Genomic DNA, 22,190 nt, shown 5'->3' with positions numbered 1-22,190 from the left:
AATTCTAGAGCAAGCAGGTCGAATTTGTATAATCTCTCCTCATAATTAAATCTCTGAAGTCCAGGTATCACTCTTTTAACCTATAATGCATTCCCTCCAAGGCCAATATATCCTTCCTATGGTGTGGTACCCAGATCTGCTCACAGTACTCCAAGTGACGTCTAGCTTCGGGTGACTGCGTGGTGTTTGCATATTCTCCCCGTGTCTGCGTGGGTTTCCTCTGGGTGCTCCAGTTTCCTCCCACAGTCCAAAGATGTGCGGGTTAGGAGGATTGGTCATGTTAAATTGCCCTTTAGTGTCTGGAGGATTAACAGGGTAAATACGTGGGGTTACAGGGATAGGGCCAGACTGGGATTGTTGGTGCAGGCTCAATGGGCCAAATGGCCTCCTTCTGCACTGTAGGAATTCTATGATATGATAACATGCGAGAGAGAAATCAGGACGAACATTGTCACACAAAGGCAAGTAGAAATCTGGAATTTTCTCCACCAAAAAGGCTGTTATTGCTAGGTCAAATAGAATTTCCAAGACGAATAAATAGATTTTTTTGTTAGGTATGGGTATCAAATGATACAGATCAAAACAGGGCATACAGATACGTATTAGCCATTAAAGAGCAGACCGGGTTTGAGGAATGGCTTGCAGCTGTTCCTAACAATAATTCAACATGAACTGCCATAAAACAGGCAAAGAAGATTTTCTTCAATATGTGTTCAATGCACATGGTGACAATGCTAATCTTACCAGTTTGGTCCATTTGAGGATATCCCCCATGGAAAAGGTTTCTTTGGGGAATTTTTCTTGAAGCTCTTCTTGTACAGTCTCTGGAACCAAACGTTCATGCATCAATGAGGCAATAACATCAGCAATGCCTCCAGATCCTGCCAGGATCAGCCATGGAACAGAGTTTTCCATCCCTTGATGCATTTTCTGTCAAAAAAAGTTGAAGCACACTTATCAAGACTTGGTGCTTTTTGATTTATTGACAGCAGTTATAGAATATCCATCTTCAATGACTGTTCCAAGGCCACAGAAAATTATCAATTACCCACCGCTGTAACGACACAAGTGAACCATAGCGTGATGTACTGTGTAACAAACTCAGTCCAACAGAAAGTTGGTGCTCAGTTGCTTGTTTTCTTTATCATTTTTAAATCAATATTTGTACTCCAAACTTCATTTCCTGAATGCTTTGTCTGTTCACTGGAATACATTCCTTCGGCATCAGGCACTCTACATCCACTTGCCTTCCGTTTTTTGGGATGTGGACATCACTAGTATTTACTGCCCATCCATAATTTCCATTGAGAAGGTGATAGTGAACTGCCTACTTTAACACATAGAACATAGAACAGTACAGCACAGAACAGGCCCTTCGGCCCACGATGTTGTGCCGAGCTTTATCTGAAACCAAGATCAAGCTATCCCACTCCCTATCAACCTGATGTGCTCCATGTGCCTATCCAATAACCGCTTAAATGTTCCTAAAGTGTCTGACTCCACTATCACTGCAGGCAGTCCATTCCACACCCCAACCATTCTCTGCGTAGAGAACCTACCTCTGATATCTTTCCTATATCTCCCACCACGAACCCTATAGTTATGCCCCCTTGTATTAGCTCCATCCACCCGAGGAAATAGTCTCTGAACGTTCACTCTATCTATCCCCTTCATCATTTTATAAACCTCTATTAAGTCTCCCCTCAGCCTCCTCCGCTCCAGAGAGAACAGCCCTAGCTCCCTCAACCTTTCCTCATAAGACCTACCCTCCAAACCAGGCAGCATCCTGGTAAATCTCCTCTGCACTCTTTCCAGCGCTTCCACATCCTTCTTATAGTGAGGTGACCAGAACTGCACACAATATTCCAAATGTGGTCTCACCAAGGTCCTGTACAGTTGCAGCATAACCCCACGGCTCTTAAACTCCAACCCCCTGTTAATAAAAGCTAACACACTATAGGCCTTCTTCACAGCTCTATCCACTTGAGTGGCAACCTTTAGAGATCTGTGGACATGGACCCCAAGATCTCTATGTTCCTCCACAGTCTTCAGAACCCTACCTTTGACCCTGTAATCCACATTTAAATTAGTCCTACCAAAATGAATCACCTCACATTTATCAGGGTTAAACTCCATTTGCCATTTTTCAGCCCAGCTTTGCATCCTATCTATGTCTCTTTGCAGCCTACAACAGCCCTCCACCTCATCCACTACTCCACCAATCTTGGTGTCATTCGCAAATTTACTGATCCACCCTTCAGCCCCCTCTACGTCATTAATAAAAATCACAAAGAGCAGAGGACCAAGCACTGATCCCTGTGGCACTCCGCTAGCAACCTGCCTCCAATCCGAAAATTTTCCATCCACCACCTCCCTCTGTCTTCGATCAGACAGCCAGTTACCTATTCAATCGGCCAACTTTCCCTCTATCCCACACCTCCTCACTTTCATCATAAGCCGATCATGGGGGACCTTATCAAACGCCTTACTAAAATCCATGTACATGACATCAACTGCCCTACCTTCATCAACACACTTAGTTACCTCCTCAAAAAAGTCAATCAAATTTGTGAGGCACGACTTGCCCTTCATGAATCCGTGCTGACTATCCCGGATTAATCCGCATCTTTCTAAATGGTCGTAAATCCCATCCCTAAGGACCTTTTCCATCAATTTACCAACCACCGAAGTAAGACTAACCGGTCTATAATTACCAGGGTCATTTCTATTCCTTTTCTTAAACAGAGGAACAACATTCGCCATTCTCCAGTCCTCTGGCACCATCCCCGTGGACAGTGAGGACCCAAAGATCAAAGCCAAAGGCTCTGCAATCTCATCCCTTGCCTCCCAAAGAATCCTAGGATATATTTCATCAGGCCCAGGGGACTTATCGACCTTCAGTTTATTCAAAACTGCCAGGACATCCTCCCTCCGAACATCTATTTCCTCCAGCCCATTAGCCTGTAACATCTTCTCTTCCTCAAAAACATGGCCCCTCTCCTTGGTGAACACTGAAGAAAAGTATTCATTCATCACCTCGCCTATCTCTACTGACTCCATACACAAGTTCCCACTACTGTCCTTGACCGGCCCTAACCTCACCCTGGTCATTCTTTTATTCCTCATATAAGAGTAAAAAGCCTTGGGGTTTTCCTTGATCCGACCCGCCAAGGACTTCTCATGTCCCCTCCTAGCTCTCCTAAGCCCCTTTTTCAGCTCGTTCCTTGCTAACTTGTAACCCTCAATCGAGCCATCTGAACCTTGTTTCCTCATCCCTACATAAGCTTCCCTCTTCCTTTTCACAAGACATTCCACCTCTTTCGTGAACCATGGTTCCCTCACTCGGCCATTTCCTCCCTGCCTGACAGGGACATACCTATCAAGGACACCCAGTATTTGTTCCTTGAAAAAGTTCCACTTTTCATTAGCGCCTTTCCCTGACAGTTTCTGTTCCTAACTTATGCCCCCTAATTCTTGCCTAATCGCATCATAGTTACCTCTCCCCCAATTGTAAACCTTGCCCTGCCATATGGCCCTATCCCTCTCCATTGCAATAACAAAAGACACCGAATTGTGGTCACTATCTCCAAAGTGCTCTCCCACAACCAAATCTAACACTTGGCCCGGTTCATTTCCCAGTACCAAATCCAATGTGGCCTCACCTCTTGTCAGCCTATCCACATATTGTGTCAGGAAACCCTCCTGCACACACTGCGCAAAAACTGCCCCATCCGAACTATTTGACCTACAAAGGTTCCAATCAATATTTGGAAAGTTAAAGTCCCCCATGACAACTACCCTGTGACCCCCACACATATCCATAATCTGCTTAGCAATTTCTTCCTCCACATCTCTATTACTATTTGGGGGCCTATAGTAAACGCCTAACAACGTGACCACTCCTTTCCTATTTCTAACCTCAGCCCATATTACCTCAGTGTGCAGATCCCCCTCGAAGTGCCTTTCCACAGCTGTTAAACTATCCTTGATTAACAATGCCACTCTTCCACCTCTTTTACCAGCTTCCCTACACTTACTGAAACATCTATACCCCGGAACGTCCAACAACCATTCCTGTCCTTGTTCTACCCACGTCTCCGTAATGGCCACAACATCGTAGTCCCAAGTACCAATCCACGCCCCAAGTTCATCTACCTTGTTCCGGATGCTCCTTGCATTGAAGTAGACACACTTCAACCCACCTTCCTGTCTACCGGTACCCACCCTTGACCCTGATACCTTCCCCAATACCGCACCACCCTCTCTGACTTCTGGACTACAACTCCTTTTCCCACTCCCCTGACAAATTAGTTTAAACCCCCCTGAAGAGCCGTATCAAATTTCCCTCCCAGGATATTGGTGCCCCTTTGGTTCAGCTGCACCCCGTCCTGTTTGTACAGGTCCCACCTTCCCCAGAATGTGTTCCAATTATCCACGTATCTGAAACCCTCCCTCCTACACCATCCCTGCAACCACATGTTTAACTGCACTCTCTCCCTGCTCCTCAACTCGCTATCACGTGGCAACGGCAACGTACCAGAGATGACCACATGTTTTGTCTTGGCTCTCAGCTTCCAGCCCAGCTCCCGAAATTCCTGTTTTAAATCCCCGTCCCTTCTCTTACCTATGTCGTTGGTACCAATGTGTACCATGACTTGTGACTGTTCCCCCTCCCCCTTAAGAATCCGGAAAACACGGTCTGAGACGTCACGGACCTTGGCATCCGGTAGGCAACATACCATCCGTGAGTCTCTTTTGCTGCCACAGAACCTCCTATCTATCCCTCTAACTAACGAGTCCCCAATATCTATTGCCCTCCCGCTCTGCCCCTTACCCTCCCGAGCCACAGAGACGGACACAGTGCTGGAGATCCTCTCACTGCGGCTCACCACTGGTATGTCGTCCCCCTCAACCGTATCCAAAGTGGAATACTTGTTGCTAAGGGGAATGACCACCGGGGATCCCTGCACGGACTGCTTCCTCCCGGCCCCTCTCACCGTCACCCATCTGTTTTCATTCCTCGGAGTAACTGTATCCCTAAAGCTTCTGTCTATGGCCACCTCTGCGTCCCTAATGATCCTAAGTTCATCCAACTCCAGCTCCAGTTCCCTAACATGGTTTTGGAGGAGCTGCAGATGGGTGCACTTCCCACAGGTGTAATCAGCAGGGACACTGACGGAGTCCCTCACCTCAAACATAGTGCAAGAGGAACATAGCACTGCTTGCACACCCATCCCCTCTCGATACCTTGCCAGTACCAGGTAGAAACAGCAAAAATGAATCAAACTCACCCCTGCTCGCCCTTTCCCCTGAAGCCCTGTGAGCCAAAACCCTTATAGCTCACACTCTGCTTCCCACACACTCCACAGCCCGCTCCCGACGCTGCCCGCTGTATACTGCAGCCTACCTTTTATACTTTGCGCGCTTAAAAAACCCTTCCCAGACTCCTTAGCAGCCCACTTCCGGTTTTCACTTTGAACTTAAGAAAAATACTGCTACAAAAGTAAAGGCCAAAAAAAAACACACACTAACTGACTAATTAAATAAATAAATAATTCAATCAATCTCTCACCAGCACTCCTGCCTCCAATCACTCCCTCTCTGCTTGCTCCAGTGGAACAATGAGCAGGCTTTGTGGTGAAAGTATTCTCACAGTGCTGCCTGAAATGGCATTTCAGAATTTTGACCCAGCGACAGTGAAGGAACGGCAATATAGTTCCAAGTCAGGATGGTGTGTGGCTTGGAGGGGAACCTGCAGGCAGTGCTGTTCCAAAGTATCTGTTGTCCTTGACCTTCTAGATGGTAGAGGTTACATATTTGGGAGGTGCTGCCTAAAAAGCTTTGACAAGTTGCTGCAGTGCATTTTGTAGATGGTACACACTGCAGCCACTGTGCATTGAACCATAGAATCCCTACAGTGTAATAGTTGGCAATTTGGCCCATTGAGCCTGCACCAACAACAATCCACACAGGTGTGGTGATCAGAACTGGATAGAATACTCTCATTGTGATCTAACCAGAGCTTTATATAGGTTCCTTGTTATTGTACTCAATACCTCTGTTTATGAAGATCCTATAGGTTTTGGTAGTTGCTCACTCAATATGTTCTTTTAAGATGTGTAGAACCTAGAATCAATAGAATCCTTACAGTGCATAAGGAGGCCATTCGGTCCATTGAGCATGCTTTGACAACAATCCCACCCAGGCCCTATCCCCATAATTCCACGTATTTACCCTGTTTACCCCCTGACACTAAGGGAGAATTTACCATGGCAAATCAACCTAACCCGCACATTTTTGGACTGTGGGAGGAAATTGACGCAGACACGGGGAGAATATGCAAACTCCAAACAGAAAGTCACCCGAGGCTGGAATCGAACCCGTATGCCTGGCACTGTGAGGCAGCAGTGCTAACCACTGTGAATAGTCAGTCTCCTTGCCAGGATGGGGGTAGCAGGTTCAGATTTTTGAGATTGTACATGGAATAAAGGAGAAAGTCTGCTATGGACTTCCAGTACAACTCTCCTTTAATATGTCAACTTTCTACCAGGTTAAGATTCTTAACCAATACAAAACCATGGATGATGATCACATGCATTCTATCTTTAAGGTTAATTGACCTGAGTTTATTTTCCCATTGGACAAGGGGCCTATCATAGATGAACAAATTATAAACTTATCACACGACATCTAATTTACACTATGGCCAATTGGAATTGATTGGTATACACTTCAAAAATAATTTAATGAAAGCTGTTCTTTGTGCCATATCCCTCAGGGAGTTGAAATTTTTGTGTGTTACAAAACCAGCATTCTGTACAGCAGCCAGTCAGACAAATAGATTGTTACCTGCAACACCTCTGGACGGCCATGGACAAGAACACACAGCACAGGGATTTCAATACTGCCCGTTCCTGCAAAAGACAAAAGCAGCCTTTAAAGCACACTGCACAACTCTCAATGCTGTGTTTTCATCAAGAGGGAAATCATTTATAATAAAACAACCAAATATCTTCAATAGGATTCATGACACAATGCCTCTTTGGGTAGTAATAGCTGCACCCTTCCATCCGTGTCCACTTTCGGTATTTTTTTACATCTAAGTTGACACAGCTTTAGAGGCTGGGCAACAATTCAAAGGTCAGGTATTGCTTCTTTTGTATTGCAATATGTATGTGCGTGTTGCCTGGATAAGAACATTGTCACAGATTAAAGTCTGTTCTCTGCCCATGGTTAGAGTCCTGTCTGAAAGGAACTTTTCCTGAGGTCCGAGTGGACCCGTGCCACTAAATTGACAGAGAAGGCACAAGGATTGTCACAGAGAAAACAGAAATATGACTTGACTGTGTTGAACTTGCTGCAAGAACGTCTTTTAGACATCAGTGGCTAGATTTTCAACTTTCCATCTCGGCATTAAAACTAGCATTGAAAAATGGCAATCCTTTATAGAAACTGAATAATTTTCACTTCTATTGAAGACAAAGCCAAGGCAAGGAAGAAAGAAACGCTTGCATTTAAAGAGCATTTTCAGGAATTGAAGACACACAAAGCTCTTTACAGCAAATGCAGTGATATACAAGTATGATCAGTTGTCATGTCGGAAACATTACAGCCAACTTATATACACTAGTCCCAAATGACCAAATAATCTGTGAAGGTGATATTGGTTGAGAGATCATTATTGGTCCAGGCACTAGGGAGAACTTTGCTGTTCTTTAAAATAGTGCCTTTGGATCTTCCCATAGAATGCTGACAGTGCTGAAGGAGGCCATTCGGCCTCCACCGAGTACAATCCCATCCAAGCCTTATCCCTGTAACCTCACATATATACCCCCTGACACTAAGGGCCAGATTTTACCAACAATTTACGCCCATTTTCGGGTGGGAAATCATGGTAAAGTTGGGCGTGAGGCCTTTATCGCGGTCTGCACCCACCCCCGCGCAGATCGCCACTTTACCGAGACCCGCGAATGGTGGGGATCCGTTCCGCACCCAAATCGAGCGCAACGACGATTTAAATGCATTTGCATGCATTTAAAGTGAATTAATGAACTGCCCGCCCAACTCTATCAGCATTTCCCCCTTTACCGCTGCGTTTACCAATCCGGAACCGTGCTTTTAGGGACCTGCTAAATAAAAGTCTGAGTCGGGTGCTCCAGCCTCTGAAGAGCGCGTTCAGTGTTTCCAACGGCTCTCTGACTCGGATCAGTGGTGGGGGGGGAGGAGGGAGGCGGGTCAGATCGTTCTCTGGTTGGGGGGGAGGAGGAGGAGGCGGGTCAGATGTATCTCTGGCGGGGGGGGGGGGGGTGGCAATCGTTGCCTGGTGGTGGGGGCGGGGGGGGGCGGGGGAGGGCTGATCGTTGCCTGGTGGTGGGGGGAGGCGGTCCAGATGTTAACAAAGAACAATACAGCACAGGAAAAGGCCCTTCGGCCCTCCAAGCCCACGCCGCTCCCTGGTTCAAACTAGACCATTCTTTTGTATCCCTCCGTTCCCACTCCGTTCATGTGGCTATTTAGATAAGTCTTAAACGTTCCCAGTGTGCCCGCCTCCACCACCTTGCCCGGCAGCGCATTCCAGGCCCCCACCGCCCTCTGTATAAAATACATCCTTCTGATATCCGTGTTAAACCTCCCCCCCCTCACCTTGAACCTATGACCCCACGTGAACGTCACCACCGACCTGGGAAAAAGCTTCCCACCGTTCACCCTATCTATGCCTTTCATAATTTTATACACCTCTATTAGGTCACCCCTCATCCTCCGTCTTTCCAGTGAGAACAACTCCAGTTTACCCAATCTCTCCTCATAACTAAGCCCCTCCATACCAGGCAACATCCTGGTCAACCTCCTCTGCACTGTCTCTAAAGCCTCCACATCCTTCTGGTAGTGTGGCGACCAGAACTGGGCGCAGTATTCCAAATGCGGCTGAACCAACGTTCTATACATCTGCAACATCAGACCCCAACTTTTATACTCTATGCCCCGTCCTATAAAGGCAAGCATGCCATATGCCTTCTTCACCACCTTCTCCACCTGTGACGTCACCTTCAAGGATCTGTGGACTTGTACACCCAGGTCCCTCTGCGTATCTACACCCTTTATGGTTCTGCCATTTATCGTATAGCTCCCCCTACGTTAGTTCTACCAAAATGCATCACTTCGCATTTATTAGGATTGAACTCCATCTGCCATTTCTTTGCCCAAATTTCCAGCCTATCTATATCCTTCTGTAGCCTCTGACAATGTTCCTCACTATCTGCAAGTCCAGCCATTTTCGTGTCGTCTGCAAACTTACTGATCACCCCAGTTACACCTTCTTCCAGATCATTTATATAAATCACAAACAGCAGAGGTCCCAATACAGAGCCCTTCTGTTCTTCTGGAGGGGAGGGGGAGTGAGGCCAGACCATTCTCTGGGGTGGGGGGGGGAAAGGAGGGAGGTGGGTAAGATGTATCTCGGGGGGGTGGGGGGGGGGGACAGATGGATCTCTGGTTGGGGGGGGCAGATGGATCTCTGGTGGGGGGGGGGCAGATGGATCTCTGGTGGGGGGGGGGGCAGATGGATCTCTGGTGGAGGGGGCAGGGGGGTCTGCTGCCACTCTGCAGGTGATCGGTGGGGGGGGAAGGGGGGCAGGGGTGGCGATCGGTCTGGGTAGTGGGGGGATGGATAAGGGGGGCAATGATGTGTGTGTGTCCCTTATCCAACCCCCTCACTACCCACACACATCACTGCCCCCCTTATCCACCCCCCCACTACCCAGACCGATCGCCACCCCTGCCCCCCTTCCCCCCACCAATTACCCGCATGGTGGCAGCGGACCCCCCTGCCCCCCCCACCAGAGATCCATCTGCCCCCCCCCCCCAAATACAGCTTACCCGCCTCCTCCCCCCCCCCCCCCCCCCGAGATACACCCTCGCTCCCGCTTTTCGCTCCTGGGCCGCTTTCTCCGCTTTCTGCGGCTCGGGAGCGATCTGACGCAGATGCGCTTTTTCCAACTTTTTTCTAACTGCGCATGCGCAGTTCAGAGCTCCGATCGTTCTGGCCGTGCTAAGCCCCGCCCACAGCACGAATGGGACTGGAGATGGCTGCGAGCGTATGGGGGCGCCTGAAAGCAGATTTCTAAGTCGGATCTGTACTACGCCCAGATTCGGCACTTAGAAAGAAAATGGTAAAATCGGGCCCCAAGAGTCAATTTAGCATGGCCAATCAACCTAACCCACACATCGTTGGACTGTGGGAGGAAACCGGAGCACCTGGAGAAAACCCACACAGACACGAGGAGAATGTGCAAACTCCACACAGACAGTCACTCAAGGGCAGAACTGAACCCAGGTCCCTGGTGCTGTGAGGCAGCAGTGCTAACCACTGAGCCGCCCTAACTTTACATCCCCCTGAGACAAATTGATAATTGAATGGTTTCTCCAGCTGAAAATCTACCGATTGTCAAGGGTTTCATTCCACAGCATTTAAAATCCCTCCAATTTAAAAATATAAAATGCTGGAGATACTCAGTAAGACTGGCAAGAGGAACAGAGGAGTTTCCTCCGCATTATGCATTTCCCGGCAATCGAGGCAGCTCACCATTGGCTAGTGGCGGGATCTTCCAGTCCCGCCCTTGTCAACGGCATTTGCGTTGTTTGCCAGCCGCTCCACTGGAGGGGATGCCCCCATCGGAGGGGCCAGAAGACCACGCTGGCGGGATGGAGCGGAAAATTGAATGGAGAGTTTTCTTTAATATATAGTCTTTCACAAGGTACGGATGTCGCTGGCAAGGCCAACATTTATTGCCTATCCCTAATTGCCCTTGGAAAGATGGCAGTGTTTCAGGTTTATGGTCTTTCCTGTTGGAAGATGTATCAGAAGCACTGGTATGGAACATAGCATAATTCAAACCAATGTAATGGAGAAGATTAAACTGGGAGAATAGAAATAGAGTGCTTAAAGGATGTGTGGTGTGTGGAAGTGCAGTCATATATCATAGAATCCCTACAGTGCAGAAGGAGGTCATTTGGCCCATCGAGTCTGTACCGACAACAATGCCACCCAGGCCCTATTCCCATAACGCCACATATAATCCCCCTGACTCTAGGGTCAATTTAGCATGGCCAATCAACCTAACCCACACATCTTTGGACTGTGTGAGGAAACCAGAACACCCGGAGGAAACCCACGCAGACACGGGGAGAATGTGCAAACTTCACACAGACAGTGACCCGAATCAAGGTAGCTGTGGGAGGCTGTGTGCTTGTAATGAACGTTGGGCAATAGCCTGTCCCTGGTAATGGAGACAGAGAAGTCAAGGAAGGGAAGAGGTCAAGGTGGACCATGAGAAGTTGACAGAAGAGTGGAAATTGGAAGCAAAGTCAATGAAATTTTTCATCCAGTTCAGGGCGAGAACAAGAAATAGCATCAATACAGTCATTAGTGTACTGGATAAAGAGGTGAGGGAAAGGGCCAGAGTAGGGCTGGAACTAGGAATATCCCATAAAATCCTACAAGAAGGTAGATACAGCTAGGATGCAAACCCGAAGCAACCTTGTTTATTTGGAAGAAGTGAGAGTTAAAGCAGATGTTATCTAATGTGAGAACAAGATCAGCCAGATGTAGGGGGTTGGTGGTGAATGGAGACTTGTTGGACCTCGATTCACGGAATAAGCAGAGAGCCCTCAGACCATGTAGTGGGAGGGAGGTGCAGAAGGATTGGATGCCCATGATACAATGAACATAGTTATATGGACAGGAAATTGCTGAAATAACTTAAGACCTCAGCGTGTTGCGAATGTAGCAAAGGGGGGAAAAGTTGGGGTAGGAAGAAACCAATTCTGTGGGTTAAGATCAGGCTGATGCGATGTGTCGGGAGAGTCCTGCTCGTGTGTTTTGGGATGGAGGTAGAAGTGGGCTGTTTACCTTTGGGGAATGCTGAGATTGGGGGCCATGGAGGGAAGATCTCCAGAGATGAGGCCATTGACAGTTTTGGAAATGATGGTTTGATGTTTGGTGGTGGGTAAATGCTCCCAGGAGAGATAGGAGGAAGTATCAGAGAGTAGCCATCCAGCCTGCGATAGATAGAGGTCAGTTCTCCAAGCAACAGCAGCACCATTCATGACAGCAGGTTTGATGATAATGTTAGGTTTAATTTGAGATGAGAGAATGCTGAGGAAGAGAATTTGGAGGAAGATAGTTTTAAGTGAATGAGAGCATCAGAAACACTGAGGCAGCTGATGTCAGCAGTTCTCAATGAAAAGATTTAGAGAGGGCAAGAGGCTCCCAGCTTTATGTTCCCTGCTGGTGGGAGGTGGCATGTGGTTTGCCAGCGGTGGGATTCTCCGGTCCCACCGCTGTCAATGGGAATTCCCATTGAAGTCACCCCATGCCGGCTGGAAACCCACGGTGCGTTGCCAGTGGGACTGGAGAATCCCGCCGGCGTGAATAGCCAGAGAACTCCGGCCATGATTTCTGGACACCATCAAGAGTTATCAGGAGAGAGCGGGAGAATGTTGTTGAGGTAGAGGATCAGCCTTGATGACATTGGGATGGAGCTGGCACAGTGGGTCAAATGATCTACTCCTGCTCCTATTTCCTATTGTTCTATGTTTCAAGCAGACCTACAGATGCTATTGTGAAGCTCATTCCTCATTGTCCTCAAGTTTGGACAAATGACAGGATATTACTTAGAGTTCATATAAAAGGCAAAAGCTATTGCCTCAAATGTTACCATTCAACCATTTTAAGCAAATCCAAAGTGGATTCTGGTAACAAGAGGAGGAAATTTTACACTCAGTGTGCAGACCGCTACTCACACATCCAACATCTTCCCCTTGCCATCCCACGTCAGGGGGAAAATTCCCATTCATCAGCTCAGTGTAACAATGGAGATATCCATTCTGAGCCGAGCTTTATTGTGTTTTACCTGCGTAGCCTGTCCGCTGTTCAGATATATGCTTCAGTAGTTTCAGCCAAAGTTCAGTGGTGCCGCTGGGAGTCTCATCGTCCACGAGTATGAAGTGGGAATGGTTATTGTCCAAAGAGTAAAGAGGACCTTGTTCAGTCTCCTCAACCTGGTATATTGCTGGACTTCGTTTCTAATTGAAAATTGGGAAAAATGAACAGACGCAAAGTCAGACGGTCAAAATCAACATTGATAACATTCTCAAAAACATTACTTGGTTTAGATAGATTTTCTGTCAGTGGGTAGCGCTGTTCGTGTCCAAGTTAGAATATTTGGCAGGGGTGGCACAGTGGTTAGTACTGCTGCCTCACAGCGCCAGGGACCCGGGTTCAATTCTGGCCTTGGATCACTGTGCGGTGTCTGCATGTTCTCCCCATGTTTGTGTGGGTTTCCTCCGGGTGCTCCGGTTTCCTTCCACAGTCAAAAGATGTGCAGGCGAGGTGCATTGGCCATGCTAAATTGCCCCTTAGTCTCCTGGGATGCATAGGTTAAAGGGATTAGCGGGGTAAATATGTGGCGTTACAGGAATAGGGCCTAGGTGGGATTATTGTCAGTGCAGACTCGATGGGCTAAATGGCCTCCTTCTGCACTGTAGGGTTTCAATGGTTTCTACAACAAACCAAACTCTAGAGACTTGAGTTCATCTAGGTTGACACTTTAGTGCTGTGCTGAGGTGCACTGTCAGAGTTGCCACCTCTCAGATTAAACAGCTGCCCTCTCAGGTGAATGTAAAGGAATCCATGGGTAGGAATTTTCAGTTGGTGGGGATTCCCGCCCCATCACCCAAAGAGTGAGCTGACAAAATATCCCTGCCGATCATGACAGCCCTGGAACCAGTTAATGCTTCGAAGAGCATCCTGACTGGCAGCCAGCTGTGTAGTCTTGGCAGCACCACTGGCAGAGGAGCGAGGACCGGGTCTACAAGCAGCCCACAGAATCAAAGTCCAGGAATCCAGGCCCAGATAAGTACAGGGAAAGAAATGGAGGACTGGAGGGGAGAGAATGGTGGAGGGTTTGAGGGACTGTGAATGGAGGGAGCACTGGAGGAAGGGGGCGGAGGTGGGGAGGTGTTGATCTTGTGTGTATGTGGGGGTGGGGGGGGTGGGGGGGCGGTGAAAGATGCCCAATGTGGAAAGGTGTCCATGAGGGAGGTGCCCTCCTTTTTGTGACCGGGAAATTGAGGTCCAACGCGAAACAAACTTTAAGAGTCTCAATTGGGTTAAAGATAGATGTGCCACCCGAGGCCTCGACTCTCCTCCCCTCCCCTCCCCTCCCCACCGACTCTCGGGCTGGAGTGGTGGGATAGCCAACCAGCGAATTTTACAGGAATCCCCACACCTGCAAACCCACCAGAGGAGGACTGTAAAGTTCTGCCCCATTACTCTATTTCTCTCACCAATATCCTCGGAGGCATTCTGGTGCTGTGGTAGCATCCCTACCGCTGGAGCAGGAGCTCTGGGTTCAAGTCCAACACCAGAACTTGTCGGCCATGGAAGAAGAGTTCACTGTGGTTCAACAGGCTGATAATCAGCTCAGAACTCCTTCCCTCAGTATTCCCCAGAAGATGAAAAACAGCATGGATGTGAAGATATGCTAACAACCACCCATATCCCACGTAATATTTACCCTTTATCCAATATCATTAAAACTGATTTTTTAAATTATCTGTTATTATTGCTATTTGTGGGATATTGCTGTGCAGATTCCCAGCTATGTTTTCTATTGGGTGGAGGGGAAGAGGCAGGAGAGGCTCAATATTACAGTGTGCCCTTCAAGCCTCAGGCCCAATTACCTTTTGATTGGGGCTTTGTAGATAGGACCAACTCCCTCCTGAGTCCAAGCTAAGTTCCAGATGGGCTGGAACATGGTGGGCTGTACCAGGCCAGCCAACAGGTCAGAATGCCCTCACATGGCCTGTATGCAGGCTACCTCAGTAAGAGGTTTAACAACACCAGGTTAAAGTCCAACAGGTTTATTTGGTAGCAAATGCCATTATCTACCAATTGGCATTTGCTACCAAATAAACCTGTTGGACTTTAACCTGGTGTTGTTAAAACTCTGACTGTGTTTACCCCAGTCCAACGCCGGCATCTCCACATGCAGGCTACTTGGCAGAGCACAGGCCGTACCTGAACTCCCAGCATGGGAGCCATCCCACCCTCTGGCCAGTAGTCACCTTTGGTGTGGAATGCTCTGCTTACACCAGGCCAAGCCATTGGACCGCAAAGAAAACTCCCTGGCAAGCAATAGCGAGGATCAGGACCCGGCATATGTAGTGCCCAACCTATTTGCTGGGCCTTCTGGGGCACCTCCTGACTTATGGTTGAAGAAGGAAAATGAATCACCACTGTATGTATCTTTCATAATAAGACACGCCTTCTCTTAAAGCTAGAGAGGTATGATCAGAGGAAGGTAGTTAGAAATTATTTGAATAACTAACCTTAGCATTGGCCAAGCTTTCATGGTTCAAAATAATTTCCAATGGCGATATTCCAATTGCAAAGACTTTGATTTTGGAGGATGTGTTGGCCAAGGCATGGTCACGAACTGCTTCCCCTATGTGCTTGGTGATTCCAGCCCGCAGCCCACTTGTAATGATCCAAGCTCCTGTACAGAAATTGGGGGGAGAAATGAAATATTTCAATTACAAACATGCTTGTTATATCTATTCAATGTAATATATGACTCTCTTAGTCTTTAGGCTAACAAATGGTAGGATTTATGAAACATATCTGCCTTTTCTCACATTTTAATCTGCTGTACCCACTTAAGACCATGAGGTTCCATCCAAGAAGAGCATTAGAAAAGTCATACATTCTCACAGCAAAGAGGCCAATCAGCCCATTGTGCATGTTTTAGTTCTTTGCAAGAGTTATCCAATGTTATCCCATAATTAAGCTTTCTCCTCATAACCTTGCAAAGTTGGCCTTCTTAAATGCATGTTCAAATGCATTTTGAAACTTGCTATGCTATCCGAGTCCACCACACTCTCACATAGGGTATACTACATACTAACAACTCTCTGTGTGAAGAAATAACTCCATACTTTTCCTCTCGTTCCCTTGCCAATTGTTTTAATCTATGGTTGTTGGTTATTCATTGGCCCACATGCAAGAGGAAATATTTCTCCCCACTTGGGTCAAACAAAACCCCTCATAATTTCGAGTACCTTAAACCTTAACTTACCCTGCTCCATGGCAGACAAACCAGCTTCTTGAAACTGACTGAACTCTCGCATTCCTGGTCCCATCCTGGGAAACCTCCTCTGCACTCTCACCTGGGTCCTGAAATTCATCCTAAACTGTGATGCCCAGAATTGTACACAACATTCCAGTTGAAGAATAACCATAGATGCAGAAAGCTTTAGCACATATTCATTCTTCAAATTCAATGCCCTTATTTTATAAAGACAACCATTCCTTATATTTTCTTAACTACCTTCTCAAGTTGTCCTCTCATGATCAAACATTTACTCTTTACATGTTTGATAATGCATTTTACTTTGTCAGCAAATCTTTCCTCAAACTTTCTCTTCACTCATATATATCTTTTCGAATTTGCACTGAACCGTTCATATCCTGTGTGGTTTTTGATTGCATTCTGTACTTGACATTTGGTATAAACCTCAATTTCCTGGTGAATTTTAACCTCTAATTCCTTTGTGATCCAGGGTGCTCTGGTTTTAGATATCCTGAGGGCGATTCTCCCATCACTATGCGCTAATTTTTTAGCGCGTCTGGTCGGGAGAATCATGTGTAGGCCAATTCACAAGCAGGATGCGAGATTTTACTAGATGGCATTCCCACATGGCAAAATGCCAGAAGCCCTGAGGTGCAGCCCTTTATTAACTTCTTAAGGCCCTCAATTGGCCTCTGGGCAGGTAAGTTTAAGTTTATTTATTAGTGTCACAAGTAGGCTTACATTAACACTGCAATTAAGTTACTGTGAAAATCCCCTAGTCACCACACTCCAATGCTGTTCGGGTACACGGAGGGAGAATTTAGCACAGCCAATGCACCTAACAAGCACGTCTTTCGGACTGTGGGAGGAAACCAGAGCACGGGAGGAAACCCATGCAGACACTGGGAAGAACATGCAGACTTCGCAAAGATAGTGAGCTAAGCCGGGAATCAAACCTGGGTCCCTGGTGCTGTGAGGCAACAGTTCTAACCACTGCACCACCCATTGCTGTTAGAATTCCATAGCATCAAGAAGGTTATAAGCACTTCACCACCTGCCTCCCTTCTTGGGTCACTGTCTGTGCGGAGTCTGCACGTTCTCCCCGTGTCTGCATGGGTTTCCTCCGGGTGCTCCGGTTTCCTCCCACAGTCCGAAAGACGTGCTGGTTAGGTGCATTGGCCATGCTAAATTCTCCCTCCGTGTACCCGAACCCGGAGGCGCCGGAGTGTGGCGACGAGGGGATTTTCATAGTAACATCATTGCAGTGTGTATGTAAGCCTACTTGTGACACTAATAAAAATAATTTCCCCATTTCCCAACCAGCTCGGGGGATGTCCAATAAATACTTTCTATTATCTTGGTCGAGAAGTTCTGCCAGTGCTCATTGACCATTTTCTTGTACTTTTTGTCTTTGTTCTTTTTTTTGCCCAGTCCACCTGCATTTGATCAGTTCTCAAATAATTGGAATTGGCCATCTTCCAGTTGGGTATTTTCACTGTTGATTTTTCTTTGTCCCCTTCCAGAAGTTCCAGAACTGCTTTAAACCAAATAATATTATGATCACTATTACCCAGATGTTATTCTGCTTTAACACACTCCACTTGCCCGACTTCATTTCCCAGAATAACGTTGAGCAGTTTTTCAGCCTTCATTGGGCATATTCAGAAAGAAAGTACTCTGTGCACATTTGAACAATGTGGGGGTAAGTTTACCTGTGCTTTGAGCAGCCTTCACCAGACCTTTCCGGATAGTGTCCCGAAGCCATGATTTCATCAGGAAATTTTCCTCCCCTCCGACAATGGATACAACGAGGTTTGGGGCTGGCAAATTCCAGCCTCCTGTCAGCAACTCAAATATAGCAGCCGGAGGGGTGTTACAGGACACTTCTACAAACTGCAACAGGAGAAATGCCAAAACAAATGGGAAATAAATCAACAACAGCGACTTGCATTGATATAGCACCGTTACCATAGTACAGCATCCCAAATGCACATAATCAGAAGTGGGTGGCATGATTGCACAGTGGTTAGCACTGCTGCCTCACAGTGCCAGGGACCCGGGTTTTGATTCCCGGCTTGGGTCACTGTCTGTGTGGAGTTCGTATGTTCTCCCCGTGTCTGCATGGGTTTCCTCCGGGTGCTCCAGTTTCCTCCCACAATCTGAAAGACGTGCTGGTTAGGTGTTTGCCCATGCTAAATTCTCCCTCAGTGTACCCGAACAAGCGCCACAGTGTGGCCACTAGGGGAATTTCACTGTAACTTCATTGCAGTGTTAATGCAAGCCTTACTTGTGATTAATAAATAAACTTTACTTTAAGGAGAAATCAGAATTGCAAAGGGACTTCGGAGTCTTAGTTCAGGATCCTTAAAGTTAATTTGGAGGTTGACTTCGTAGTTAGGAAAGCAAATGCAATGTTAGCATTAATTTCGAGTGAACTAGAATACAAAAGCAGGGGTGTACTATTGAGACTTTATAAGGCTCTAGTGAGACCACATTTAGAATATTGTGAGCAACTTTGGGCCCCCTATCTAAGGAAGGATGTGTTGACCCTGGAGGGGGTCCAGAGGTGGTTCATGAGAATGATTTAGAAATAAAAAGCTTTACATGCAAGGAGGTCTGTGGACTCTGTGTCTGTACTCGATGGAGTATAGAAGGATGAGAGGAGATGTCATTGAAACTTACAGAATAATGGAAAGGCCTGGATAGAATGGATGCAGGGGAGATTCTTCCATTATGAGGAGAGACTAGGACCTGAGGGCACAGCCTCAGAGTAAAGGCACAACCCTTTAGAACTGAGATGAGGAGGAATTTCTTCAGCCAGAGGGTGGTGAATCTACAGACTTCATTACTACAGAAGGCTGTGAAAGCCAGGTCACTGAGCATATTTAAGACAGTGATAGATAGGTTATTGATTGGTAAGGGAATCAAGGGTTACAGGCAAATGATGGGAGAATGGGATTGAGAAACTTATCAGCCATGACTGAATGGTGGAGCAGACTCAATGGGCCAAATGCCCCAATTCTGCTCCTAGATCCTATTGTCTTATGGCCTAGTCAGACATCGAGTCACATAGAGATATTAGGACAGGGGACCAAAAGCTTAGACAAAGAAGGTTTTAAAAAGTGACTGAGAGGAGGAGTCAGAGGCAGAGGGGAAATTTCAAAGTCAATGACCTAGTCACTGAAGACACTACCACCAATGATGGAGGAGTGGAAATTGGGGATACCTCTTGTGTGACAAAGATATCCAAGTCTGGAAAATGATATGAGATCAGAAAACCCCGAATCATAGAGTCATAGAGGTTTACAGCATGGAAACAGGCCCTTCGGCCCAACTTGTCCGTGCCGCCCTTTTTTTTAAACCCCTAAGCTAATCCCAATTGCCCGCATTTGGCCCATATCCCTCTATACCCATCTTACCCATGTAACTGTCTAAATGCTTTTTAAAAGACAAAATTGTACCAGCCTCTACTACTACCTCTGGCAGCTTGTTCCAGACACTCACCGCCCTGTGTGTGAAAAAATTGTCCCTCTGGACACTTTTGTATCTCTCCCCTCTCACTTTAAACCTATGCCCTCTAGTTTTAGGATCCCCTACCTTTGGGAAAAGATATTGACTATCTAGCTGATCTGTGCCCCTCATTATTTTATAGACCTCTATAAGATTACCCCTCAGCCTCCTACGCTCCAGAGAAAAAAGTCCCAGTCTATCAAGCCTCTCCTTATAACTCAAACAATCAAGTCCCAGTAGCATCCTTGTAAATCATTTCTGCACTCTTTCTAGTTTAATAATATCCTTTCTATAATAGGGTGACCAGACTGTACACAATATTCCAAGTGTGGCCTTACCAATGTCTTGTACAACTTCAACAAGACATCCCAACTCCTGTATTCAATGTTCTGACCAATGAAACCAAGCATGCCGAATGCCTTCTTCACCATTCTGTCCACCTGTGACTCCACTTTCAAGGAGCTATGAACATGTACCCCTAGACCTCTTTGTTCTGTAACTCTCCCCAACACCCTGCCATTAACTGGGTAAGTCCTGTCCTGGTTCAATCTACCAAAATGCATCACCTCGCATTTGTCCAAATTAAACTCCATCTGCCATTCGTCAGCCCACTGGCCCAATTGATCAAGATCCTGTTGCAATCGGAGATAACTTTCTTCACTGTCCACTATGCCACCAATCTTAGTGTCAACTGCAAACTTACTAACCATGCCTCCTATATTCTCATCCAAATCATTAATATAAATGACAAATAACAGTGAACCCAGCACTGATCTCTGAGCACACCACTGATAACAGGCCTCCAGTTTGAAAAACAACCCTCTACAACCACCTTGACAACTTCTGTCAAGAAGCCAATTTTGTATCTATTTAAATACCTCACCCTGGATCCCATGAGATTGAACCTTATGCAACAACCTACCATGCGGTACTTTGTCAAAGGCCTTGCTGAAGTCCATGTAGACAACATCAACTGCACTGCCCTCATCTACCTTCTTGGTTACCCCTTCAAAAAACTCGATCAAATTTGTGAGACATGATTTTCCACTCACAAAGCCATGCTGGCTGTCCCTAATCAGTCCTTGCGTCTCTAAATGCCTGTAGATCCTGTCTCTCAAAATACCTTCCAACAACTTACCCACCACAGATGTGAGGCTCACTGGCCTGTAGTTCCCAGGCTTTTCCCTGCAGCCCTTTTTAAACAAAGACACAACATTTGCCACTCTCCAATCTTCAGGCACCTCACTTGTGACTATCGATGATTTAAATATCTCGGCTAGGGGACCCGCAATTTCCTTCCTAGCCTCCCACAATGTCCTCAGTTTGACAGTTGCATCAGTTTGACAGATATTTTCCTTATTTCTACACAAACTTGATCAGCATCTATCAGTGTGGGGTGAGTATTGGCTGATGGCGCAATTCTCCTGGGCCAGTGAAATTCAGAACCCATCATTCAGATACTGGAACGGTGCTTCCCGAACCATCTCCTGCTGTGACCCAGAGTGAACCTGAACGTGCGTGCGTTGAGCAGAAGGGATTTAGGAGTTCAGTTTTGCATTAGTTGATGAAAAGGCAGGGTTTCTACAAAAATAAAACTAACACCTAGCTACCTACAGGCTTTTTTTTTTTACAGCTGGAGTCAGGCATCATTAGGCCATCCCCATCAACAGAACGGATTGAAAGAGGTCTTGCATCTGACAGAAATCAGTCCAACCTCCAAGGGATCCATTGCTGCCATGGAGCTCATGACCCCAAATCTTGTCACGTGACCCCACGGGGGGGGTGTTAAGACCCGTGGTTTGGGAGGCTCTATTCTGGAACCAATTTGAAACAGATGGAGTGCAATCTTACTGGCTCGTCCTGTCGGTCAGTTGGCGAAGGAAGCAGGTAAGATATCGCAAGAGGTGAAAAATCAGAATCGTGCCTGATTTCTTGCCTCTCGTGATCTTACTGGCTGGCAAAATGGGCTTCACGCCCTTTGATTTAATTATGCACGACATGCTTAGCATGTCATTAGTGAGTCCTGGATGCTCCTTGCGGGGCTGGGGGGGGGGGGTGGAAATCGGCACACTGAGCGATCGACAGCGGGTCCCGATGTCCATGGGGGGTGGGGGGGCGGGAGAAAGAGCGGGGTAGGGGGTGACAGGAGATCTCCCAATGCATTGGAATTGGAGCGTCATTGCGTAGGCTGCCGGCTCAGCTTACTAGCAAGATTAATCTCCGCCTCCCCCTGACTGGCGGGAATCGCATCTGGGCTTATTTTTAAAAACTAAGTGCTGAAGCTAGGAGCTTGACCAAATGGTGCAAATCTCTCCCGTTTTCATGCACTTTCGCATTTAGAATTTTTTTTTCATAAAATTCCGCCTATGGACTTTAGGGGAGCAATTGTCCAGTTATTAACTGATCCACCAAACAAAACAGGCAATAAAGGTTTATTTATCCCGATTAATCTCGTTGTCCCTTTTCAAGAAATGGAAGCATCAAGTGGTCATGTGACATCTTCACCTTCCTTTCATACCTCAAATAGTTCATGAAGAAATATTATGCATC

The 22,190-nt window shown here is 46.8% G+C and overlaps 1 protein-coding gene across 1 annotated transcript in view; it reads right to left on the bottom strand.

Moving 5' to 3' along the window:
- trpm5 (transient receptor potential cation channel, subfamily M, member 5) overlaps positions 1-22,190 on the bottom strand; it is a 128,828-nt gene that overhangs the window by 58,026 nt on the left and 48,612 nt on the right. Inside the window, 5 exon segments of the mRNA XM_078221371.1 lie at positions 745-930; positions 6,850-6,914; positions 12,912-13,083; positions 15,391-15,557; positions 17,843-18,023. Of these exon segments, the coding sequence (XP_078077497.1) occupies positions 745-930; positions 6,850-6,914; positions 12,912-13,083; positions 15,391-15,557; positions 17,843-18,023 (771 nt within the window).

Source organism: Mustelus asterias, chromosome 9 (assembly GCF_964213995.1).
Source record: "Mustelus asterias chromosome 9, sMusAst1.hap1.1, whole genome shotgun sequence".
Classification (NCBI taxonomy): Eukaryota; Metazoa; Chordata; class Chondrichthyes; order Carcharhiniformes; family Triakidae; genus Mustelus; species Mustelus asterias.
Note: the sequence above shows the minus strand (reverse complement) of the source record. Positions and strands in the feature narration are given on the sequence as shown.